At 39.3% G+C, this 27,368-nt stretch overlaps 1 protein-coding gene across 2 annotated transcripts in view; it reads left to right on the top strand.

The window, feature by feature from the left end:
- LOC124789976 (general transcription factor IIH subunit 1) overlaps positions 1 to 12,939 on the top strand; it is a 29,075-nt gene extending 16,136 nt beyond the window's left edge. For both annotated transcript variants that reach the window (XM_047257516.1, XM_047257517.1), the window contains exons 7-11: positions 5,396 to 5,516; positions 11,312 to 11,441; positions 11,896 to 12,081; positions 12,224 to 12,399; positions 12,618 to 12,939. In XM_047257516.1, coding sequence (XP_047113472.1) covers positions 5,396 to 5,516; positions 11,312 to 11,441; positions 11,896 to 12,081; positions 12,224 to 12,399; positions 12,618 to 12,743 — 739 coding nt within the window. In that variant the 3' untranslated portion in view covers positions 12,744 to 12,939. The remainder of the gene's footprint in view (positions 1 to 5,395; positions 5,517 to 11,311; positions 11,442 to 11,895; positions 12,082 to 12,223; positions 12,400 to 12,617) is intronic.
- Positions 12,940 to 27,368: the final 14,429 nt, after the last annotated feature.

Raw genomic sequence — 27,368 nt, forward strand, 5'->3', positions numbered from 1 at the left:
ATATACGCATATTAATTTGTGTGTGTGTGTGTGTGTGTGTGTGTGTGTGTGTGTGTGTGTGTGTGCAAATGTAGTAGATTATACGATGGATTCTAATAGAAGAAGAATGAGGCTTTGAGTTCATCTTGACCTGGCAGAAGAAATCCTGAATAACATTAGACTTCCTGATTATGGGATTTGTGGATGCTCAAGCCAAGGAAGAAATCCATTAAGACTATAAGGGGTGTTCAAAAAGAAACAAGCTGGAGTCTGTAATGCGCAAACCGGTGACAGGAGGGTAATATTGTGGTGTGTGTAACAAGGTGTGGTTCCAACCAGAGTGTGAAAGTTCACAGCCTGTTGATAAAGGGCATGTGTGCACATCACATGACTATACAGAGTAGCTGGGTAGTTTGCGAACTAACGGGTCCAAAGGAACAATTCACCAAGACGAATGGAAGGAGCAAGGAACAAATTCTAAGGAATGGTCTTTCATACTTTACTTTGATCGCGGCTTCTACTTATAGTTCCTGGGAACAGGAAATGGTCGGTCTTGTTGCAGCCTCGGTCCCGTTCCCATCTGTCTTGGTCCCTGTCTCCCTTGGCCGCACTTGTCCTCCTTGGTGTGGCCACTCGTTGCAGTTCCACTGCCAACTGCTCCTAGTTAGTTCAGTATTGAGTTGTTGTTCATTCTGTTCACTGTGCATGCCCATTCTAGATCTGTTTCAAATCTTTTTTGAACTCTCGACCTTGGTTCTTTTCGTATTCTAATCAGTGTCCACCATCAGTAATTAAAATGTATTTTATAATTAAGTAAATTACATAAAAAGGACGTGGTTTGTAATTCACAAATCTTTACATGTAACAAAAGGGCATATCAGCTTGCTTCACTATTTCAATAAACAGCAGAAGATATGAAAAAGCAAGTTTTTTATTACACATGTAAAGAGTGTCAGCGTGGCACACACGAGTTGTCATTTTCAGTCTTTTTTATAAAAGGTTTTTTGATCAAAGGTAAAACATGTTTATTGTTGTGGAAGGCAGACCAATTTACAACCGAATGAAGCCCACGCTCCGTATTGTGTGTCTGGCGTCTCATTTTGTGAGGAGAATACGATATCTTCTAAAATATTATTTCAGTGGTACAGGGTGGTGCACGAAAAACCAGCTCAGAGTACTAGACTGCTCACTGTCTCTCACCAGTCATCATCTATTGTTTCAAAGTTGTTTGCATTAGCTTATTTGTTATTTCTTTACTGCCTAATTATATGTTTATCTATTCTGCTTTTAGTGGTCAACAAATCGTGCATAATTGGCAAGCAGTCTGTTCTCTGGGCTGCTTTTTATGTGCTATCTTATATTATTTAATTGCAATCAACCACATAACGCTACAGTTGGCTAAACGAGAGGTTTTGCAGAATCACGAAAATTGCTTAGTGTGTGAGAATTATGTAATGAATAAAAACTCTGTTCTCCAGAGGGCAGGCAAGTGCTCCCTCATGGAGCTTTATGTCTTGAAACCTAAGCTACTAATTTTCAATTTTTCATAAGAACCATATATCATGTACAAATAAACGGTGAATGAGTAAAAATGAACGGTTTCCAAAAAGAGCGATCACCAGTGAACTAGTTCCCTAGGATGAACAAGTTTGTCCATTTCTAATATTAAACAGAGCTAGCAGCAGCATGTCGTTATCAGGAGAAAGAAAACTGGCGTTCTACGGATCGGAGCGTGGAATGTCAGATCCCTTAATCGGGCAGGTAGGTTAGAAAATTTAAAAAGGGAAATGGATAGGTTACCGTTATAGTGGGAATTAGTGAAGTTCGGTGGCAGGAGGAACAAGACTTCTGGTCAGGTGATTACAGGGTTATAAATACAAAATCAAATAGGGATAATGCAGGAGTAGGTTTAATAATGAATAGGAAAATAGGAATGCGGGTAAGGTACTACAAACAGCATAGTGAACGCATTATTGTGGCCAAGATAGATACGAAGCCCACACCTACTACAGTAGTACAAGTTTATATGCCAACTAGCTCTGCAGATGACGAAGAAATTGATGAAATGTATGATGAGATAAAAGAAATTAATCAGATTGTGAAGGGAGACGAAAACTTAATAGTCATGGGTGACTGGAATTCGGTAGTAGGAAAAGGGAGAGAAGGAAATGTAGTAGGTGAATATGGATTGGGGGTAAGAAATGAAAGAGGAAGCCGCCTGGTAGAATTTTGCACAGAGCACAACATAATCATAACTAACACTTTGTTTAAGAATCATGAAAGAAGGTTGTATACATGGAAGAACCCTGGAGATACTAAAAGGTATCGGATAGATTGTATAATGGTAAGACAGAGATTTAGGAACCAGGTTTTAAATTGTAAGACATTTCCAGGGGCAGATGTGGACTCTGGCCACAATCTATTGGTTATGACCTGTAGATTAAAACTGAAGAAACTGCAAAAAGCTGGGAATTTAAGGAGATGGGACCCGGATAAACTGAAAGAACCAGAGGTTGTACAGAGTTTCAGGGAGAGCATAAGGGAACAATTGACAGGAATGGGGGAAAGAAATACAGTAGAAGAAGAATGGGTAGCTTTGAGGGATGAAGTAGCGAAGGCAGCAGAGGATCAAGTAGGTAAAAAGATGAGGGCTAGTAGAAATCCTTGGGTAACAGAATAAATATTGAATTTAATTGATGAAAGGTGAAAATATAAAATGCAGTAAATGAAGCAGGCAAAAAGGAATACAAACGTCTCAAAAATGAGATCGACAGGAAGTGCAAAATGGCTAAGCAGGGATGGCTAGAGGACAAATGTAAGGATGTAGAGGCCTATCTCACTAGGGGTAAGATAGATACTGCCTACAGGAAAATTAGAGAGACCTTTGGAGATAAGAGAACGACTTGTATGAATATCAAGAGCTCAGATGGAAACCCAGTTCTAATCAAAGAAGGGAAAGCAGAAAGGTGGAAGGAGTATATAGAGGGTCTATACAAGGGCGATGTACTTGAGGACAATATTATGGAAATGGAAGAGGATGTAGAGGAAGATGAAATGGGAGATATGATACTGCGTGAAGAGTTTGACAGCACTGAAAGACCTGAGTCGAAACAAGGCCCCCCCGGAGTAGACAACATTCCATTGGAACTACTGACGGCCTTGGGAGAGCCAGTCCTGACAAAACTCTACCATCTGGTGAGCAAGATGTATGAAACAGGCGAAATACCCTCAGACTTCAAGAAGAATATAATAATTCCAATCCCAAAGAAAGCAGGTGTTGACAGATGTGAAAATTACTGAACTATCAGTTTAATAAGTCACAGCTGCAAAATACTAACACAAATTCTTTACAGACGAATAGAAAAACTGGTAGAAGCCAACCTCGGGGAAGATCAGTTTGGATTCCGTAGAAACACTGGAACACGTGAGGCAATACTGACCTTGACTGGAATACTGTTTTTCAAATTCTAAAGGTGGCAGGGGTAAAATACAGGGAGCGAAAGGCTATTTACAATTTGTACAGAAACCAGATGGCAATTATAAGAGTCGAGGGACATGAAAGGGAAGCAGTGGTTGGGAAGGGAGTAAGACAGGGTTGTAGCCTCTCCCCGATGTTGTTCAATCTGTATATTGAGCAAGCAGTAAAGGAAACAAAAGAAAAATTCGGAGTAGGTATTAAAATTCATGGAGAAGAAATAAAAACTTTGAGGTTCGCCGATGACATTGTAATTCTGTCAGAGACAGCAAAGGACTTGGAAGAGCAGTTGAACGGAATGGACAGTGTCTTGAAAGGAGGATATAAGATGAGCGTCAACAAAAGCAAAACAAGGATAATGGAATGTAGTCTAAGTCGGGTGATGCTGAGGGAATTAGATTAGGAAATGAGTCACTTGAAGTAGTAAAGTAGTTTTGCTATTTGGGGAGCAAAATAACTGATGATGGTCGAAGTAGGGAGGATATAAAATGTAGGCTGTCAATGGCAAGGAAAGCGTTTCTGAAGAAGAGAAATTTGTTAACATCCAGTATTGATTTAAGTGTCAGGAAGTCATTTCTGAAAGTATTCGTATGGAGTGTAGCCATGTATGGAAGTGAAACATGGACGATAAATAGTTTGGACAAGAAGAGAATAGAAGCTTTTGAAATGTGGTGCTACAGAAGAATGCTGAAGATTAGATGGGTAGATCACATAACTAATGAGGAGGTATTGAATAGAATTAGGGAGAAGAGGAGTTTGTGGCACAACTTGCCAAGAAGGAGGTTGACATTTGTCTGCTTGTGCCTGTGTATGTGCGGATGGATATGTGTGTGTGTGTGCGCGCAAGTGTATACCTGTCCTTTTGTCCCTTTTTTCCCCCCAAGGTAAGTTTTTCCACTCCCGGGATTGGAATGACTCCTTACCCTCTTCCTTAAAACCCACATCCTTTAGTCTTTCCCTCTCCTTCCCTCTTTCCTGATGAGGCAACAGTTTGTTGCGAAAGCTTGAATTTCGTGTGTATGTTTGTGTGTGTTTGTTTGTTTGTTTGTGTGTCTATCGACCTGCCAGCACTTTCGTTCGGTAAGTCACATCATCTGTGTTCTTAGTTTGAATTTTAGACTGACAGCTGTTTAAGCTTGCAAATCTAGCAAAATAACTTTGCTAAAGAATACTCTTCTGTTTACAGCGTATTTCCTTCCATTCAGTATTTGTATATTTAGAAATAACTTCATAGCTATCTGTAAGCTGACACTATATTAGTCACTGGAAAACTTGTTTCCTTGCTACTGGTACAGTATGTTTTTGTATCTGGTACCCATTAAAATGTATGATGGAATTTTATACCTATGGAAGTAATTCATTGCAAATTGGAGCAGCGTTTCTCAAACACAGTTTAGTGAAGCCCTTGTGTTTTTGTCTATGAACTATTGCCCAGTTTCAGAAATATTGTAAAACTTTACATATTCAACTTAGAAATATTGGCAGGAATTCTTGTTCAAAAACTTTTTACATCTAAGTGGTTCAATCTAAATTTTTGTAATATAATTGTGTTCTTCATAAGTTTATTAATTCTTACTGTCCTTCAACATTTAGTTGTTAATGCACATAAGCCACTGGATGCACCACAGATAACATGCTTTTATTGAATGCCATTTGATTTAAAAATAAAGGAACTTAGGAGGGGCAGGGAAAAATTGCTGAAATGAAACAACTGTGCAAAATGAGTTTTAAAACTGACCACTCCCCGTTATTGCATGAGTATTTGTTAATTTGTGTTATGTAATAATATGTAATGTATGCAATTTTCCTTGAACCGCAGCTATTTTTAATTTTAAAATAAAATATTGGACATATTAGTTTCAACATTTGTCATGTACAGAAGTCATATGTACTGTTGTCACTTAAAATGTTTCATGATACTAATTTCTCAAATATTTGCAGGTTTAACCAGCATTCAATTATGGTATTAAAAGCCTGTCAGCAACATACGTATGAGCAGCCAGAGTCACCATCCCAGATAAATGGCAATATAAACAGTGAACCACAGTCAAATGTAAAAAAGGTAAAACTTACTTTGTGATTAACTTAAGTTTGGTAAACTGATATTAAAAACTGTGTGGTATGTGGCCTCTCTCCTCTTTAACATTTTGCTGTTGGAAGGGGGCTCTCCTTGCAGCAGATGACACTTAGTAACTCTCATCTGCTTGGACGAATGTGCTAAACACACTTCTGAGCTCCTTTTTAAATCTCCTGAACTTACTTTTAATCCAGGGATATGAGTGCTTTGGACATTTGTCCTATTTTCAATACTTGATAAAATGCTTAGCTAATGAGTTTTATATTGATAAGTCATAGGAATATGTAGTTACAAATGTGCAACTTCAGCAATTGTGAGATAATTTTGTTAAAAATATCAAGTAACTATTTTTTAAAAACAAAATAGTCTTTGTTGAGTCTCTATCTATAGTGTAAATTTGGTCTGAGGGACCAGTTATTTTCATTCTGTAGAAATACTCATTGAGGGCAACACCTAGTTCCTCATTTGATACAAATTTTCTCCCACCAAACTAATTCGTCAAGTTTGAAAATTGGAATAAGTCAGTGAAACTAAATATGAAAAGTAGGTTGGCTGAGGAACCAAATTGCAAGCTTAGTTTATTCACTTTGCAATTGTGACTGGAATTTGTCAGATGGTGCATAGATTGATGAAAGTGCACTATTTTTGTCAGTTTTAGTAGTTTTTATTTGAAGTTGTTATATATGAGCAAACAGTAAAATGTAACTGGTGTGCAGGCCGTGCCAGAAATGGGTGGTCTGAATCAAGGACGGGCAGGGGGGTTACAGGTAATGAGGTTATTTGAAATGAGAAGTAAAGAAAACTTTGACTGTATTGTGATATTGTGACAGTATGGAATAGAGGTGGGCACACCTGGGGTGGAAATATAACAGCTGCCGGTCTAGGTGGTTGTGAAACACAGGAACAAGTGGGAGTGATGGTGGTTCACTTAAAGTTCTGCTGGTGGCAAGTTGTAGCGTGCTGAACCAGTCAGATAGCAGGGAGCCATCCACTCGGAACTTGGAAGGATAGATCACAAGAGATTAAATTGTGTTCTGCTCACGAAGGCTTGGTCAGCAGATACAATGCAAGCCTGTTCACACCTACTGTTCACTAGACTTGATGTTGGTAGCTAGTTTATTCAGGTGGGGACAGAGAAGTGTACTTTAAGTAGCTGCTACTGGAGTGAATTGCTGCTGTCTTGAAGGACAAGCTGGGGAAAATTGAAATCAAATTTTGCTTGAAAAATCTTTATTATGCCTAGACTGGCTGGCCTTCCTGGACCCTGGCTTCAGTTTTGGTTCTGTTTGTATCAAAGTAGTGTGAGGATGATACTTGTAGAATCCCTAAACAGGTCTCACCTTCACCTTAGGAGTTAAGGTCTTGGCCTCCTTCAGTGCACTCACGGATCATTGTTTTGACTGCTTAAACAATGGATGCAGATGTCATCTAAGAATAGGCATAAGAAGTTGTCCTCATTGCAGGTAGACATACAAATATTGTTTGAATCATTCTTCTGGTTGTGGTTAGTCATCAGGGATTGTGGAATCTGCTGAACATACACAACTTTTACTCACATTTGTGTTTCAAATATTGTATACTCATTATGATGAGATTCTTAGTCATTGTTATCTCACCTTTTAACTAATTCATAAAGAAGTATTTATAATGTATCAAAGGAATATTCAATCAAGACATGTGGAGCAGAAGCCAGGCTATCTAGGGTAAATTACAATAAAAAAGATATATTTTATGGTGTGCATTACGTACACACAGTTTAGTCAATAAGGGACAACAGCATTACCCAAAAATTTACTTTGGACAGCACTGGTCAACCAGCTGGTTCAACTACCGTGCAGTAATGTGAATAGTTCCAATTAAGATGTAAAAAGAGATGAACAGAACAACAATATAGCTTGGAAAGTCATTTGATTTTTAAGTAGAATGAAATATTTGGTAAAATTTCAGCAGTACTGTATGCATCTTAGGGGACAAGACAGTAAGCATAACATGCTCTCGTTCTTAGCTAACATTAAATTGTAGTTACAAATAAGAGCAATGAAAATTCCTAAAAGTGTATAGCAGGGCTTCCACCATACAGTTAAATATTGAAGCCACTGAAAGCATTTCTTACAGTCGTCTAGTAATCCCTGAACTAGATCCATATTTAATCAAAGAAGTACGTTTTAGTATTGAAACTCTCATCTGCTACATTTATAGTTGATCAGCAACGGAGACTGTGAAGCCATCAAAGTGCCACATTTTCTCCCCTTCTTTTGACGTACTGCTCTATATTCAGATAGTGTTCAGCAATGATTTGTGACAAAACTTCGTGTGTTAGTTCCAGTATGTCTGGCAGCTTAAATGTTATTCCTTGTGACAGTTCCCCTACTTTGGCTCCAGATCAGTACTGTTTAGTTCCCAAAACTGTGAAACAGTGGCAACTGCAAATGCAGCATTTGTATGGCATGCTTGATGCTGTGAAAATTGTTTCTCATGCTTCAAAGACCCTTATCAACTGGCGTTTTGAGAGACCATGTCTGTGGTAGAAAACAAAGGCCTTACCCTAAATAAAAAGTATTTGATTTTAAATTTGTGTTCTGAAAATTTAGTTTTCCTAATTGAAACCATCTTTGTTAATAATCTTCTATAAAATATTAGTAATTATATTATGAAAAGGAAAGTTGCCACTTACCATACAGCAGAGATAGGCACAACAAAAAGAATGTTCCAAATAAAGCTTTCGGCTCATAGGTCTTTGCCAACAAAAAACTCACTCACTCACACACTAACGTGACTGCTGAGGCAACTGTAACCACATTGCCAGTCTGTGACTCGGCATCTCTTCTATATGGTGAGTGGCAATTTCCCTTTTCATAATATTGTTACATTCCATCCTGGATTTTTCTTTGTTTAATATTGGTAATTAGGAATTTATATTTACAATGACAACTGGAATTTTGTGTACAGCAAGTAATTAGAAAAAAAAGATGTTAATTTTTCATTAAAATGATTAGATATTTGTTAATATGCATAAATTTCAGGAATTTTATATTTAGATGTCTATTCCAAATTGAATGAGAAAAAAGAATGACCAAAGGGAGATTAGGACCATTGCTCCATGGAGTGTATCTTATTATTCTACAATGCTATAGATTCAGCTCAGCATGCTGTTATAAAAAGTCTTGACTCTAGTAATAAATGATGTTGGAAAACTTAAAAGCTGATTATTTTCCAGTAAATGAGTGAAAAACTTTAGAAAAGACCAGTTTCTTGTCAGTTTTAACAGTGCTTTGTGTTTGTGTACCTGTTTCCACTGGATCAAGCAAAGCTTTGATAAAATTTTTGGAATTTCCATGCAGCTCATTTTTTATGCAAGTCTTTTCATTCTTCAGTCCATTTTGTTCTGGTTTCCTTTGCAGTCTTGCAGACTGCGATTCCTATCGATCAATTTTTTTATGTGAGAGTTTGTCTAAAACGTCCCAAGAATTTATTTGGGATCTTTTTGGATGTTTTGTGACATTTTGAGTCAACGGTATAGAATTTTCAAACTGTGTAAGTTGAAATTTTGCCAAGTCTTGTTTTTGGTAGTCTCAACGCATCAATAGAATTTTAATCTTCTTTCTGCAGATATCTGGCACGGGGTTGGATAATTTCTGTTTTCCAGGATTTTAGTCTGTAGCTATCTTCTGTTGTAGTTGAGCTGAGAACTTTTCGTTCTCCTTTCAGGCTTCTTCACACATCCCCTCTCTGTTTGCCCCCATTCCTCCAGGTGGTTTAAGGATCTTACCTAGGTAGTAGAAGTATGAGTGTCTTGATTTGACCTACTGCGAGGACAATTTTTGGATATCACAGTTTGAGCACAAGAGTAGTTTTTGGAACGAAATTTTTAAGCTGAATTTTTCAGCACATTCTTAGTGGGCTTCTGATTGGAATGGTGTGCTCATTCATTAAGATAGCAAAGTCATCTGCGAAAGCTAATCGCCCTAATTTGATGTCTTTGTTATCCTAGTTGTATAGGTTTACATTAGTTCTGAACATTAAATTTGTTTTTCCTCTTTCAGATGAATTTGTCCAGAAAACTGTTAAAGAAGAGTGGCAGACAGATAATTGCCCTGTAACACTGGTTTTCATGAGCAGATATTTCACCAATCAATTTCTTGTTAGATTTTTTCGATGAGGGCTTATTTACTGAGGTTGAGTTCGGATGGAATTCTTGTTGTCCTCTTCCTCCTGCTGCTGCTACTTCTTGTTATTATTCAGGGTTGCCACAGGTTCTGGAAATCAGGAAATGTCAGGGAATTTCAAACACATCAGGGAAATCAAGGAAATACCAGGGAAATTTGAAGGGGGGAAAAGCGAAAATCTCGGTAGATGAAATAGTTTGCTTACTCAGTTGTCATGAATCATCGCTGGCTGGGTGCAGCTGAGTATGTTCACTGCTTTGCTACTCCCTCTTTGCTGCTGCTTCTCCCTTTCCTACCACTCCCCTCAACTTGCAGTCAATGCTGCCACTCATGCTTGCCACTGGCCTGGCAGCTGCCAACAAGAGGCAGGGATGCATGAGGAGTGGTGTGTTGGGATCTGATTCTCAGAGACTGTAGACGCAGCTGCCGAAGATGGTGGTCATGTGTGCATTAGTTGCCTGAGTGATTGTGAATGTGTGTGTGTGTGCTCTTGTTTTCTGACAAAAACTGTGGCTGAAAATTCAGTTGTGAATGTGTGATTCTTTCCTACGTGCCTGTCTGCAGGTTGGCAATCATCTTTATGGTGAGTTGCTACTTATCCTCATTATTATTGATTCTTAGAGTAATTGGACAAGTTATCTGTGCTTTGATTGATCAGTGGTCTCATTTCATCAACATGCTGTCTGTGGCTTGTGAATAGCTGGCAATACAAGTGGATTTCTGCAACGGGCCAATACTGCAGGCTGCTTCTGTAGTTGTCTATACTGGATTGGGCTTGCCGATCTGAAGCCATTCGGTTCCCACTAATGTGCAGGCCCTGCCCATTGAGTCCAGTCACACCGATCTGGCTGCAGGCCGAGTCTGTCTGTGTGTGGTGTATAAAAAGTATGGATGATAAGAATAAGAAAATTGTCCTGCAGTTTGTACGCTATGCACTTCTTTATTCCTCAAAAGGAAAAATCACATAATACCTGCAATAACACAGTGGGTAATAAGACAATAATGAATCTAGTAGAAGCAACATTTCATTGGCAGTTACATATAGTGTTGGTTTACATAGTTCTTCCCCCGCCTTATACACTTCTTTCAGGAGACCTACTTTTTTCAGAGGTTATTTCCGAAATCAGTGAAGATATTTTCAATCTGTCTAGCGACACCAAGGAAATACGCATTTTTGTCACCAAAAGTGTTTAATTTTATTGAAATAAAATGACATTAATGGTCTTAATGAAACTCGCTCATCATTTGGCTTGCTTTCTCCATCTAAAAATGGTCCATTGCAAAAGATGTTGATGTTAGTACTTAAAATTTTTGCCGACATCAGGAAATGCTTTCCGATTGAGTTTTTTAGATATTTCCTTGTTTGGACAATTGTTTCTTGTACCGTAGCTGCAAAGATAATGAACTTACATCTTAACTTACCCTTGAGATCTCAAAATTTGTCAGGAAAAAATGCTAAAACTTGTCTGGAAATCAGGGAAATATCTGGGAATTTCACATAGGCAAACTTGTGGCAACCCAGTTGTTGAAGCAATGATTTTTGTTGTATTCTATGTATGGTCTACTAACCTGATTAGACTTCCATAAAAATGTGTTGACATTTTCTCTTTACAGTTAAGACTTCAGGAGAAGATAACATATGAAGACCTAGACGCCGCTAGCGAGTCCAATAATGTCAGTGCCCCACAGCTCAGTCTGTCTAGAGTTGATAGGTATTTGCATGGACCAATGCCTGACTCCTCAGGTAATTATCTAAATTTGAAATTCCTTAAATGTGAATTATGTTCCTGGAGTAATGGGTGACATTTTTGTAATGTAATAAATTGTTTGGGAGAGGTACATCACCATCTGTGAGAACTGTGCTAAGTTTTTTCTGCTGTGTGATTTTTGCTAATTTGTTAAAATTGATTATGTTTATTACTTTTAATTCATGCAATGATATAAGCATTTGATCCACCAAATCAGTCAGAAGATTGGTGTTAAAAGTATAACCTGAAAATAATTTTCTCATCTTGATACTTAGTTTTAGTAAGGGATGAGTTGAACAAAAAATAAGAACCTATTACCATATTTAAAAATAAGAGTTTAGATATAAATTTGGAAGTAAGTTGTTGATTTACTATCATATTGGTATTTGATAGTGGACCAGGTTAAACACACGTTGAAATATTGCAAAGCTTTATTTTTTTCTGACCCAGCTGAAGGACTGACAGGAGAACAGCTGTTGGGAACCTCCATGAAACTTGGTAGGGAGGCACAAAGTTGGGGAGTATTACAGCGGCATAATACAACACTGGTGAATCCTGCATCAGCTGTTAGTGCCTTAGGAGAACTGACTCCAGGAGGTGCATTAATGAAAGGTTTCCAGGAGGAATCTCTAGCACGTGAGTTGCTTTTGTGACATCAGTCCTTTAAGTTAATTGCATTATTTTTCAAATAAATCATAAGTTTCAAAATGTTTCTGTTGTGGAAATGTGATTGTTTGATGATGGAAACATTTGATTCAGATATGACACACGTTTACAGAGCTTGTGCCACCGGATCTTGAGAAGGAACTGAAGAATCTGTACATGTCAATGTGTGAGCTACTACGCCATTTTTGGGCATGCTTTCCCCCAACTACAACAACATTAGAGCAGAAAGCAGCCCATATGCATGAAGCACTCCACAGGTTTCACTCAGCTAGGCTGAAACCTTTTGAGGTACTTTTTAATAGCAGTATTTCCATCACTCATATTAATGACAAATATGCTCTCTCTCTCTCTCTCTCTCTCTCTCTCTCTCTCTCTCTCTCTCTCGTTCACGTTGTTACTTTCACATTATATGAATTTTGAATAATTAAAGCTTTAGAAGTTGTTCATTTGGTAAGTTTCCATCTTTGAACTTTAGCGTTTGCTAATACCTATGAAAATCTTTTCAGGATAGAGTGCTGAGAGAATATTCACCCTTGAGCCACAATCTGACTAGTCACCTGAATCAGCTGCTGAATGCAGCTTACCGTAAATTTGCTACATGGCAACAGCGCAAAATGCAGATCCTGAGGTAGCCAAAGGAACATGGTGTATTTACTCAGTTACCACAAATTATTCATGCCAAAAAGAAGTTTGAAGCATTTAATATATATATTTACTGTATATTTCTGATAAAACAGAACAGTGCTACACAGACATCCGTGATGTATTTTAATAAGTGATGTACATGTGAATACTCAAGTATTAAACATTTATAGTTTTGTATTGAAATGTCAGTTTTTTTCTCCCATTATCTGCCTTAAATATATTGTGGGAACAGTTACTGATTTTAAAAAGGAATCCTCAGGTGTGTAGTTTTTGTTGAGGATTATTGCTGTGAACATTTTTTACAGGTAATGGAGTCATCATGAACCCTCTAAATGCCTTGTACATTGGTCATAATATTAAGAGGTTGAGTGCCTGTCCAAATGCAGTGTAGGGCCATTTCCATTTGCATTTTCTTAGTATGGGATGTGATTAGGCCATATATTTTACTGCGTGCATTTGCCTGTACCATCCTTTCACACAATTGTCATCATAATATGTGAGAAATGATATATAAGAAAACATCAATACACTAGTGAAAGAAGTAAAGTACTAAGAAATAATGGTTGTGTATTAATGCATTACTGTGTATTGTCCTTGGAGTGGGAAACTATCAAATTCATGTTGACTGTCGCAGTGGAGTAGCAGTTTACTACAGGCTAGTGCATGAGCTCTGATGTAAGACGGATGGCAGAGATTTTGTACTGCCTTGTGCAAAGACACATGTAAATACATTTTGCGTTGTTATAGGAATGAATGCAGAAGTTCGCGGAATCGAATGGATCCTACACTGAAAGTGGCAATAACTGAAGATTACTGGGAAGCCCACTGCTTTGCAACATCAGTACTTTTGGATTAATCCTTCTGCTGCTCCAGAAACGCTCTTTGCATTCTGTGCTGAGGTGGCTTTTGTTACGGCTGCACTGCTAACCAAATGCTGGTGCCTGTGCTGAGAGATGGCATTCTGGCCAATACGAAATACGTATTGTCCGATATTTTGAGAACTATTAGGTGAAAAAATTTGATTTTTGTGCGTTTTACAGTCTCTTCATTTGATAAAGAACTGAATTTTTCATGTTCAGTCATACTTTCTACACTAAATCAAATTAAGCAAAACACTGCACAAAATTTGAGCAGAGATGAAATTGCATTGTGCAAACTTTGAATATGGTTGGTTTTTAGCTCGTACATTGCAGCAAATGAAATGTAGATAACATATCGAAATTTAATTTAAAATTAAGAGCAGAAAGATATATCAGTCCATTATCAAGTTGCTGGGTTTTATATCGGAAGGACAATTACGTGCGATGTGCCCATTCATGTTCTTGTGCACTGTGAATTGTGATCATAACAATCGTCATCCTATAAATGGTTAAAGATATCATAATGAGGTTTTTTTGCAAATCTTAGCATGCAATGAGGCACATATGTTGTATGATGAATACTTGAAACCCTTTTATTCACCGAGATATGGAAGTGATTCGTCCAAAGCAGTGAGAGGTTGGCAGCTCAGGATGCATCCAGACATCTGTAGAACTGTAGGAAGATCAAAGTACTGCACATACACATGTCCAAAGCACCCGGGAAACAGTGTAGCAGGATGTGTGTGCACACCCACAGCAGCAAAATGGTCAGAGGAGAGCTTTAGCTGCAAAGCAGCAATGTTGAGTTGTCTGTAAGCATACACGAAAAGAAAATGTGCTAGCTTACAGAGTAAGCCTTTTACAAGCGAGGGTAAAAGAAGCATGCAAATGTGCGTGTTTTATTTGCACTCATAAAAGATTATTCCAAAACCTAGATTTTTTTCTATGTACCTAGTGACAACTCAACCCTTCTGTCTTTCAGTAAGTGTTTTCTTTAATCCAAAAGTATTTACATTCTATCAAAACTTTCCTACAAGACTAATGGTCATCATTTTAGTTTTGTTGGTGCCAGACCCTGCCTGCATCTTCCAGTGGAACACAAATAGTAGTCTATTAGAAAATACTCATTTGCCGCCACTGAATGGGTAGATTATGATGAAGCTTGACACAAGGACACAGAGGTCAGTTATATACTACTCAATGGTAAGTCTGTGGTAATGTGAGTAGTATTTCTTTTATATCGGATGTCATCATTGAATGTTTGCACACACATCAGGTTTGATAACTTGTGTAGGTGGAATTTACCAAAATGATTAATCAGTCCTGCTAAATTAAATTCTTGGGTTGCTTTGGATATCACTTTGCCTTATTAACTGTAATATTAATGGTAATGTTATTTCTGTAAATCTGTGATCTATATGTAGCAGCTGTTTCTGTGGACTGGAACAGCAGCTTGATATTTTTGCACATATTAAACTTGACTAAGTCAAGTGTAATTTTTGATATTCAGATTTTTAATACTTAGGAAGAATAGCATAATTGTTCAGTACAGATAAATGTAAAATAACTCTAATGTGTAAAGTGCTGTTGATATGGAGACACTAAAGCCAAATAATTAAATGTAAATACTTAATTTAAAATATAAACTGTTTAACAACTGCCTCCTAAGGTGTAAAATTTCCTTGAACAGGCATAAGTAAATCCTTCATGTGTGAAACTATTCTTAGCCAGGGTAGTGGTGCAACTCACTGAAAGGTAAATACTGGAGTGATATACTATGATTTAAATGAACTTAATCACCTAAACGATATTTCTGAATAGCACTGTTGTGCTGTATGTAGTAAGGAGCATTAACCCCACTGCAGATTATTTTATCAAAATAAAACTGTAGATGGAGCGATTCTTAGGATGGTTAGTATGCCTCATGAAATATATAATTTTCTAGCAGATCAAAACAAGGTAAGATTGTACAAGGTAACCATTGAAGACTCCAACTGTGAAAATTGTAGGAAAATGTTGAGTTCAGACACCGATTTTCCATGATTATTCCACTGCCTTCAACAAGCAAGAACAAGTTTAAACATAATGGCTTCTCAGAAAATATAGGTATCATGTTACTTACATTAGATGTCATAACTGAAAAAATGAAAATAATTAATAGCCAGAGTCAACAAATATTTCAAATAAACATCAAAATATGTACTACTGCTTTTGGATGTAAAATTTCCAGCCTTGAGAAGGAAAGAAACACAACCAATGCTATAAAAGCACTGTATACGGCAAGAAGTATGCAATTCCAAATAAATTGTGTACAGAATTAGCTTAATGTGAAGAGCATTAATTTTCATGGCGAACAGGTAAATCAGACCTGCTGTGTGTTGTGCAAATATACGCTACTTTTTTCCTAAATTTTGGCATGAAAAATCGTGGTGCAGCCCACAATTTAGTGTTTCTCCTCCATCACATAATAAGTCATAAATTTCAAAAGACACACACATGTCTTGTAGGTGGAATTAATACCATTAAAAGTTACTTTTGTAAACCATCAAAGCCATAAAAAGAAAATGGCAGAAAAACTTATACTTTGTCCAAAATACGGTATCATATCTTGAAAAAAGAAAAGCAACCTTGTTTCATGAAACTGTCAACTTGTTTGTACCTTCCAAAATTGAGCAACAGTCACTACCACAAATGAAGTCATCTTCAGTCCCATCAGTATTATTGGAAATTAAAGTGTGTTGAAACTCATGAAAAGTTCGTCAGGTATTGACCGCCAAATAGCCAAAATCCAATGGCAAACTTCAGAGAGGCAAATGTTGCAAATGACCTCCTGGTATTGAAGTTGCTTTGTTCATGATGCAGTTACTGCACAATTGTCTTGTAGTAGCTTTGAATGGATGGAGACACACATCAAAAGCCTGCGACACACTTGTCATGTTCTCAGGAGTAATCACTAGGTCAAGTTTGTTTCACTTGATCAGCAGTGTGCCCATGAAAACTATTGCAACAGAAGCATTGACTGAGTGAAGAAAAGCTCTTGGCTGCTTATTCCACGACAGAAATTCAGTCTAGGACCAGTTTCTCTGTCATCCTCCACCACGAGCTCTTAAAGTGATACCAGCTGGGAAGCTTCCTCCCTTGGGGAGGGTTTTCCAATCAAAACCCACGTACGGTAGTAATTTTTGTCGATCAGTCCTAATGCTCATCGTGAATGTGGACTGCTGCTTTTCAGCACCACATGTAGGTATTTGTACACTACATTCATCTGCGTTATTTACTGTAGTTCTGTTCTGCTTATCAAAATAAGACTGCCATGTGGTCTGCCTTCTCTGTTTGGGAATGTAAACAAAAAGTTGTGTTGAAGTTGGATTGTGTGATGCCGAAAAGTTATGAAACTGCTTTCATAAGCTTGAGGCAGTTTTTGTGCAATTGTAATTTTGCGATAGATTATTTCATTGCATAAATTGCCAAACCCACCTGAACAAAACTTTAAAATCTATCAATGAAATGTTCCTTTTTTGTTATTTTAGCCATCTTCATTTTGAATCATTTAAATTGTAGTGGCATACCCATGTTTCCTGTTTTGAACTAAAAAATGAAGCAAGTCTTTTTTCACATCTGGATATTTTCACATGTGCCCCCAAAATAAACACAAGTTTCTAATTATTTCTGAGTTTATATTCACATGCACAACAACAATTGATGAACTACTACTCTTTTTTCCTCCCCCCATAGATGTGAAGTCTGGTCCAGCTTCCCGCTGTCCGTGTTCCTTTTGATAGCTGATAAGTTAAAGTTTAAATTTTGCTGTGTAACTAATACGCTGCCTTAACATAATCACTCACAAATCAAATGGTCAACTTTTTTCCTTGTCCTCAACTTTGAACTTCTTTAAAACTGTTCCTTAAATTAGTCACATTATCAGATCTCCCAATATGCAAAACCTAACTTGTTGATGGATTGTACTTGGTTGCGAGATGATTGTAGAGAGAAGGGGAGGGAGATGGTATGCCGAGAACCGTAAATAGCCTAAAGCACACAGTCATCAATTTTGAAAGTGGAGCATGTATGGATGTTTTGGTGAACCAGCTTCGTCTATACTGTACATGAACATTCATGAAAATCTCATCAGTTTCTGATATTCGTTTCTGTATGGGTGCAAAGCACAAAGCATACGGTAATGTTGTTGCTCTGTGTTACTCAACTATGCAGGGTGACAAACATAGTTTAGTGTCTGCATCATGTAAACAGTAGTAGTACTTCGTGATGAGTCGCCCGTAGTTATGCAGGACTTGAAGGGGAGGGGGAGAGATGAAACTGAAAGTACTGTTTAATTGAAATTTCTAGTAAAATTAGTAGAGTGGCCTATATTTGAGATTTAGATTTTGCTATAACCTCGAATCAAAAGTTTAGGTGTGGCCTATATTCACGCATTGCATATATTCATGCAATACAGTATGCTAAAGTTTGGTACAATGATGGGCTGTGGCTCTGAAGTTTTCTTCATATCAATGTGATGTGGGGCTGTGTGCTTACTGCTGTCTCAGGAAAAACTTTAAATACATGAAAAATTGTGGAACACTGTTCACTGTTTTCAACTGTACATTCCTCTCTGTGACCTTTCTTTCCTCTCATTAGAATAAGCAGGGGTGATATCTGACTTGGAAACTGTTTTATGCTTTAGTTTAGCCAATGCTAGTGCAGTCTCCTGTTGGGCACTTAGGGCTGTGCTTGTTGCTTCACTGTATTGTTAGGTGAAACTTGACTGTTCCTGGTGTCTTTAAGACTGTCACTGAGTAATGGTTTCTGCAACAGATACCATGTGGCATATCTCCATGAAGTCATTGCCCTGTTGCCCCAGTTTAGGTAGTATGAAACTTGTTGCAATGAGAGCTTATAGGGCCTGCCGCAGGTGTTATAATGACATAGGTGATGTTCCTGTTTACTTAGCTTTAACTTCAATATGTCTTGCCATTACTTTTTTAAACAAACAGTAACCCCGGCAAGGTTTTGCAGTTGCTAAATAGGCATGCCACCTAGTCTCCTTCTCCCCATCTTCCTGTAAAACTCCCCCTCCTTCCCATATCTATATTCACATCCGCTCTCCCTCCCTCCCTCTCCTGTGTAGGTCAATTTCTTCTCCCTTCCCGCCCCCCCCCCCCTCCCCCACCACTGACATTGAACCTCATTTGTTGTTAATGCTAAGGATACATTTGTTAGAAAGCGAAATTGCTTAAAATAAATTGTTAAATAGTTTGTAATCATTGATACATGGGGTATGGAGACCTCTGTTGCTGCTGGACCTGTGAGTATTGTAACTTCAACGACGTTACTTGTGTTTTCTTTTAAAACTGACTATGAGGAATAAAGTAAAACAGCACATAGTTGTGTATATAGTTCATGTTCCCAATTATGTATAAGAAGAAAGAATATATGGAGGAGTAACAATTTGTCTAATGGTTTAAATGCCCTGCTATCATAGTTAAAACTGATTGTGAGAAAGAAAATGCAACTGCACATATACACGGTACAGCTTAACACCGTTTTTCTCACAGGTACAGAAAACCTGTACATTGTGATTTTTTATATACAGTATATTAAATCCATGCATGTTTATTAGTGCTGTAAAAGTTTAAAGTAAATCAGTTAAGAACTTTTATGGTAACTACATTAGATGACTTCTTGTTTGTACGTAGTAGTATTCATATACTGCGAGGATTCTGCTATCTAGATACATGCTTTTACCTTCATCTGGCAGAACTCTCCACCACATCTAGAAGTTATTCCTTGAAAATCGCTTTGTACAAAGAACTATTCAAGCGGTGGTGGAATATTATCTGGTTTTATTTGCCAGATTACAGACTTGAATTCACAACTCAAGTTTCAACTTGTTAGTAATACAAATGTTACTGAACTGATCTAAGGTAATTTTCAGAATCCTCCTTCATTTTGCTCTCCTAGATCATCATTGACCATTGTCATGGAACTTCATTGTGAAGGGCTCCGTCATGGTGTGCTGCACTGTGGCTACTTCTGATATGATTTCTTCATAAGATAGTCTTTCTCCACTGCACAGCCCAAGGAAAAAAAAAAGACTTGGTTCAATACTCAAATTAGCTCTAATGATGTAACTTAAGTCCCTACCAAAAGATCGTGATTTCTCAATTATATCAGCTGTTCTGTGGCAGGTGTTGTGTGAACTCCCGAATTAATAATTCACACCTATGTACCCTCACAATACCTGCAAAGTCTGATGTATTTCCTCTGTGGTTTGTGATTTCTGGTATAGCCTTCAAGCTAGTGTAGCTTAAGAGTCTGTCACATTGTCTTTTAATTGCCCGATTGACATAGGTATAGCTTCTTGCTACACTTTCTGAAGTAATTCTAACAACCGCTGTACTGCCTTCTGAGGTGTGCAAACTTGATACTTCTTTTTCTGCATTATTAAAATGTTGGAGATTTTATTTAATATTGGTCCTAGTAATGTGATGAGTAAGTTCAATGTGTGTGAACAATTTAGTATTGGGAAGACTAGTTTTTCCTTTGGTATGGGCCTTCTTATCGTTGAGACATTGCTGTTCCCCACTGTGTTGTTGTGATTAATGTTCAGTGTCCCTATTCTGTTAAAATATCCAGCTCTGTCACCACTTGGCCAAGTCTTCAATTGCAATTTGACAGTATGCCTACTGTGTTTAACAATTAGGTCTGCAGCTATATGGTGCTGTATCACACATTAGATGTGTAGTAACATCCCGGGAGTAATGTGTACTCGTGGAGGGATTTATTCATGTATTCAGGGACCTTTCACTACCTACATCCTACTAATCCGTTTGAAGTGATGCATTTCATAGAACATTTCCTAGAAATGTTTCCTCATGTTTGCAGTGTGTTGGATTACTTGCCTGCACATGAATTGATAGATACAATGTCTGAATTTATGTCAATTAATGATGATGTTAGCTTTTTGAGTTGTTTACTTGAGCATAGTTACACTTACAGTTATGCTATCAACTTAACCTGCTATCAAATTGGTATGTGCCATTTGATGTGAGTTAGATTTAACCAATACCTTTAGTATGTTGTTTGTAATTGTGATTACTCACTAAAACTTTTTAGGTGTTGTAACAAACTCAGCTTGTCATTGGATTCTGAAATGACGCCACTTCAGCATAACACACTACGTGTTCGTACTATCTGTGGTTCAGCACCTGCAAATCATAACTATTTTCAATTACAATATATTTTTATTGTTAGTAATAAATTATACACCCTTTGTGACATTATACTTCAATTTCATTGACAATTCCATGGTGAATACTTTTCTATTCAACACATTTGTTTTTTGTAATTTACTTTCTGTAGAACAATGGAAAATCCATGATGAAATAATGATTATATAATGGAAAGGATAGATTCCTACTCTCGATATAGAGGAGATGCTGAGCTGCAGACATGAACAACAAAAAGGAGTTTTCAGCCAAAAGGCCATCTGTTAAAGGAGAACTCACACAACCACAACTTGCACACAACCTCTATTGGATCTGCTGAGGCTGGACAGCATACAGCCAACTACATCTGATGGGAGAAGCAATGGATGGTGGGGCTGAGGAGGAGGGTGGGGGGAGGAAGGGATAGCAGGGTAGAATTTTTTTTTTGGGGGGGGGGGGGGAAGTATAGTGCTGCTTTTGTGCAGGGTTATAATGAATACCTGGTAGGGCTGTTAGGAGCTTTGGAGGGGGGGGGGGGGGAAGGGATGGAAAAGCAGATAAGTAAAGGAGGGGAAAAGAACTATGGGCTGCATTGTAGGGATTGAAGGCAATGTTATGTTGGAATGAGAGCAAGGAACAGTGTGGGTGGGTGAGGCCAGTAGGTTATGGTAATGTAGGATATATTGCAGGGAGAGTTCCCAACTGCACAGCTCAGAAAAGCTGATGTTGGTAGGATGGATCCAGATGGCACAGGCTGTGAAGCAGTCTTTGAAATGAAGCTTGTTGTGTTGGTCAGCATGTTCAGCAGTTGGGTGATCCAGCTCTCTCTTGGCCACAGTTCTTCAGTGGCCATTCATGCAGATGCACCTTCTTGATTGTCGTGCCCATGTAGAAAGCAGCAGTATGGTTGTGGCTTAGTTTGTAGGTTACATCACTGTTTTCACAGGTAGTCGTGCTTTTTATGGGGTAGATGATGCCTGTGACCAGACTAGTGTAGGTGGTGGTGGTGGTGGTGGTGGTGGTGGTGGTGGTGGTGGTGGTGGTATGTATGGGACAGTTCTTGCACCTAGATGTATTACAGGGATATGAGCCATGAGGCTATGGGTTAGGAGCAGGGGTGGGGTATGGTTGGGCGAGGATACTATGTAGGTTCAGTGGGGGACGGAATACTGCTGTGGGAGGGTTGGGAAGGATAGCGAGTAGGATGTTTTTCATTTCAGGCTACAATGGCTGGTAGTCAAAACTCTGGTGGCGAATGTGATTCAGTTATTAAAGAGTCCTGGGTATAGAGCATCATGAGGGAAGTGCTTCTTTGTTGTTGGACAGTGGGAATGTGTAAGTGGTAGGGGAATGGAGAGGCGAGACACAGGAGATCGTTTCTGTACATGATTGGAAGGGCAATTTGTCTGTGAAGGCCTCAGTAACACCTTGGCATATTTGGAGAGCGACTGCTTGTCACTGTATATGTGACCATTGTGGGTGGCTAGGCTGTATGGAAGGGACTTCTGGGTACAGAACGGGTGGCAGCCGTCGAAGTGTAGGTATTACTGATGGTTGGTAGGTTTGATTTGGATGGAGGTACTGATGTAGCCATCTTTGAGAGGCAATTCAACATCGAGGAATGTGGCTTTGTTGGGTTGAAGAGGACCGAGGGAGCACATGGAGGAAAAGGTGTTGGGATTCTGGAGGAATGTGGATAGGGTGTCATCACCATCAGTATATATCACAGAGATGTCATCACTGAATCTGAAGGAGGTGAGGAGTTTGGGATTGTGGTTGATTAGGGAGGATTCCTTTTGCAGATCCATTTGTAGGTAATGGCTTCGAAGAAGAAGTAATGGTGGGTGGGGATATAGTTGATCATGGTAACCAGGAAAGATATTGAAGGTTTGGAGTCAGCCGAGCACTGGGGAAGGTAGTGTTCAAGAACGGCAAAGCTGTGGGTATTAGGGGTGTTAGTGTAGAGAGAGTTGGCATCATTAGTGCCAAGCAGCGTTACCACTCAACCCAAGAAACAGGAACTGTGGAGAGTTGGAGGAGGAAATGGTTGGTGTTTTTGGTATAGGAGGGTAGGTTACGGGTAATAGGCTGAAGATTTACTCCAGGAGAGCAGAGATTTTCTGAGTGGGGTCACTGTTACTGGCCACAATGGCGTGTCCTGGGTGGTTGGATTTATAGAGTTTAGAAAACATGTAGAAAGTAGGAGTGTGGCGAATGATAGGGGTGAGGGGAGAGAAAGATTCAGGGGAGAGGTTCTGGGATAGACTTACAGAATTGAGGAGAGACTGTGGATCCTGTTGGATCTATGGAATGGGGTCACTGTGGCAGGGTTTGTAAGCAGAAGAATCTTACAGTTGGCAGAGTCCCTGTGGTTCAAAACCACAATGGTACTGATTTTGTCAGCAGGTAGAATTATAAGGTCAGGATAAGTTTTTAGGTGGTGGACAACAGTTATTTCTCTGGACGTAAGATTGGTTTTCATTTTGAGGGATATGGCAATGAAAGTGAGGCAAGGTTTGAGGTTAAGAAATTCTCTAATAGTAATGGGGTGATTTAGGAGTGGGGGACTTTTCTTTATTGGTGGCGGAAAAGTGTTTCCACTATATGGACTGGGAGAAGGAGAGAAGATCTTTATCAAGTCCAGCATGACTGAATTTGGGTGTGGGAGAAAAGATAAGGGCTTTGGGAAGGACTGATATTTCTGTGAGACTAAGGCTTTAGGAGGAAAGGCTCATGATTGTGTTTTGGGTCTATTTAGTTTCTGAATTCTGTATGGTAGTGGGAGTTTTTGAGAGTGTTGTAAATGTAGTAGGTCTGTGAGGCAGGGTTTGTTGACTATGAGGGGGATATGAGGTAGATTTGAAGGCTGTTGTAGAGGTGGTGCATATACATTCATTTGAGATTGCAGAGCAGGAGAATTTTATGGATAGAGTAGAGGTACTGCAAGGAAGTGTGGGCCTGATCTACGTGTTTTTGTAGTACTGGGTTGGTGAAGGCTTGGGACTGATGAAATTTGCACAGATAGAGGTGGTTGTGAAAGAAGTTGCAGCTGGAAACTGGTAATTTGATGGTAAGGCCATTTGGAGGAATTCCGTGAATGTGGGTCTGGCTAGGGATGTGGAAACTTTTCTGTATTGGTGCAGATAGAAGGAGCAAGGGACCGTGGTGGAGGATAAAAAAAACGCATAAAAATACACACAGCTGCATGACCACACTGGCTGCTGGTGCAGCGTCTCTCATTCCACAGTATTCCCACCAATCCTAGACATTCAAATTGATCACTCTTTAACTGCCACACACTCATATTTCGCAGGATGTTTTAGGTACCTGCTCTCCTACTTCATGTTTCAGCATTTTCCCACATACTTCATCCATTCCGCCCTCCCACCACCATACAGAATCCAGAACCTAAACAGACCTGAAACACAAGCCTGAATTTTTCTCCAAATGCCTTAATCCCACAGAAGTATCAGTCTTTCCCAAAGGCCTTACCTTTTGCCACATTTCCAAATTCAGTTATGCTGGACTTATTGAAGACCTTTTCTTCTCCCAGTCTGTACAGTGGAAACACATTTTTACTACCAACCCTACCAATCAGACTCAACTCAAAGACAGTGTTGAACTCTGTCTGACTCAGTTCATTCCTCCATGCAACCTTAATCCAACACCACTGAACCAAAATCATTCCTTTAACATTCCAGAATTTCTTAACCTCAAACATTGCCTCCCCATATTTCCCCAAATCCCTCAACATGAAAACTAACCGTACATCTACAGAAAGAACTGCAGCCCAGCACCTAAAAACTGATACTGATCTTTTAATCCTACTGCTGACAGTCTACACTATTGTGGTTTTGAATTGCAGGGACTTGGCTGGCTGTCAGATTATTTTGCCTAGAAACACTGCCACAGTGACCCTATTCCAGAAATCCAACAGGATCTCCAGTCTCTTCTCAAATCCTTTGGCCAGTACCAGAACCTCTCCCATAAATCTATACCTCTCCTTACCCCTCCCTCTCCATGCACTCCTACCTTGTACACACTTTCTAAAATCTGTAAATTCAACCTCCCAGGAAGCCCCATTGTGGCAGATTACTGAGCCCCCACTAGAGAATCTCTGCTCTCGTGGAGCAATACCTTCAGCCTATTACCCATATCCTATATCAAAAACGCCAACCATTTTCTCCTATGACTCTCCACAGTGCCTGTCTCTTCACCACGTGACAACCCTGTTTGCCACAGCTGATGCCATCTCCCTCTACACTGACGTCTCTAATGCCCATGACCTTATTGTTTTTGAACACTACTTTTCCCAATGCCTGATTGACACCAAACCTATAACTTCCTTCCTGGTCACCATGAACAACTGAATCCTCACCCACAATTGGTTCATCTTTGAAAGCTTCACCTACAAAAAAATCGGCAGAACAGCTATGGGCACACACATGGTGCCATTCTATGCCAACCTGTCCATGGGCAGTCAAAAGGAATCCCTCCTAACCACCCAGAACCCCAAACCCCTCATCTGTTTCAGGTTCATTGATGACATCTTTGTGATATGGACTGATGGTGGGGACACACTGTGCACATTCCTCCAGAACCTCAACACCTTCTCCATTTGCTTCTTCTATGCTCCTCAAACCAACAAAGCCACATTCCTCGATGTTGAACTGCACCTCAAAGATGGCTACATCAGTACCTCCTTCCAAATCAAACCTGCCTACCACCAGCAATACCTCCACTTTGACTGTTGCCACTCATTCCATACCAAGGACCTCCTCCATACAGCCTATCTACATGTGATCGTTGCATCTGTAGTGACAAGCAGTCCTCCTCCAAATATACCAAAGAATCTCAACTCTGTACAGAAAGAGATCTCCTGTGCCTTGTCTCTCCAGCCCCCTACAACCTCCCACAATTTCACTCTTTGGCCATAAGGGAGCACTCCCTTCATGTCTCAGTACCAACTAGGATTCAAGCAAATGAATCATGTTCTCTGCCAGGATTTCGACTACCTTTGTCATGCCCTGAAACAAGGAATATTCTACCCACTACCCTTCCCACTCCTCCCGTAGTGATATTAGACATATTAGACCACCCACTGAACCTACACTACACTACATCCTTCTCCATTCCTACTCCATCCCTGATCTCAACCCTGGGCCTGATGGCTCATAGGCCTAGATGCAAGACCTACCCTATACACCCTCCTACCATCACCTGCGCCAGTTCCTTCACAGGCAACATCTATCCCATCAAAGGCAGGGCTACCTGTGAAAGCAGTTACACAGTCTACAAACTAAGCTGCAACCACCCTGCTGCTTTCTGTGTGGGCATGGCAACCAACAAGCTGTCTCTGCAGGAATGGCCACTGACAAACTTTGGCCAAGAGACAGCTACTGAAGATGCTGCCCAACACAACGTGCTTCATTTCAGTGACTGCTTCACAGGCTGTGCCTTCTGGAACTTTCGTACCAACACCATCTCTTCTGAAATGCTGGGGAACTCTACCTGCAATATACCCTACATTCCTGTAACCCACCCTGGCCTCAACCTTTGCTAGTCCCTGTCCTTCAACCAACCAATCCCTCTCCTTGCTCCCACTCCAGTGCTACACAACAAACACAGTAGTTCTTTTTCCCCTCCTTTACTTCTCTCTTACTTGTCCCCTGCTGCATTTCCTTCTCCCCTTCCCCCAGCCGAGACACCTTTCATCCCTACCCTGTCCCCACCATACCCTTGCATGCTCCCACAGGAGGCAGCACTACACCTTGCCCCACCACTACCCTGCTACCCCTCCCCAGCTTCCTCCTTATCCCCACCACCCAAATTGCTTCTTCCATCATGCGCAGCTGCTCGCAGAGATAGCAGTCATATGTATGTGAGTTGTGTTTGTGTGAATTTGTTTGTGTTTTCTCTTTAGGAGGAGGCGTTTGGTCAAAAGCTCACATGTGTAGCTGTCTATTTGTTGTGGCTTCATGCAACAAAATGTCTCCATTATGTGGTGAGTGGCACTCATAATAGTGCTGTTACTTCTTACAGAGATGCACTTAAACATGCTCATAAAAACTGTGTACTTACTAATACTCATTTCAAGCCAACATTCGTTAATGTTAAAATATTTCATAATTTTTTGTTATGCTATTTTCAGTGCAATTTTTAATATTAACCCCTTAATGACTTTTTTCCAAATTATGTTCCAAAAAATAATATTCTTAAGTAATGAAAAAGTCCTATAATGAATGACATGACACATAAACATAGCTTTTGAAGCTCAAAATAATGAGTTACGTAATTTAGAGCTCAATATACTTGGGCACTGGATTTTGACTAAAATATCCTATAACTTGAATCTATTTTGGAATTTCTGTATAGCTGTGAAGTCTAACCAAGTGTTTCACATCATCTTCCTATAAATGTAAATCTAGATTGCTTATAAAGCTCAAAATAATGAGTTACAAAATTCTGAAGATCACCAATAATAAAATCCCAAGTATACTCATGCACTGGGTATTGACTAAAATATCCTGGAACATGAAGTCAT

This window comes from Schistocerca piceifrons, chromosome 3 (assembly GCF_021461385.2).
Source record: "Schistocerca piceifrons isolate TAMUIC-IGC-003096 chromosome 3, iqSchPice1.1, whole genome shotgun sequence".
In the NCBI taxonomy this organism is placed as follows: domain Eukaryota; kingdom Metazoa; phylum Arthropoda; class Insecta; order Orthoptera; family Acrididae; genus Schistocerca; species Schistocerca piceifrons.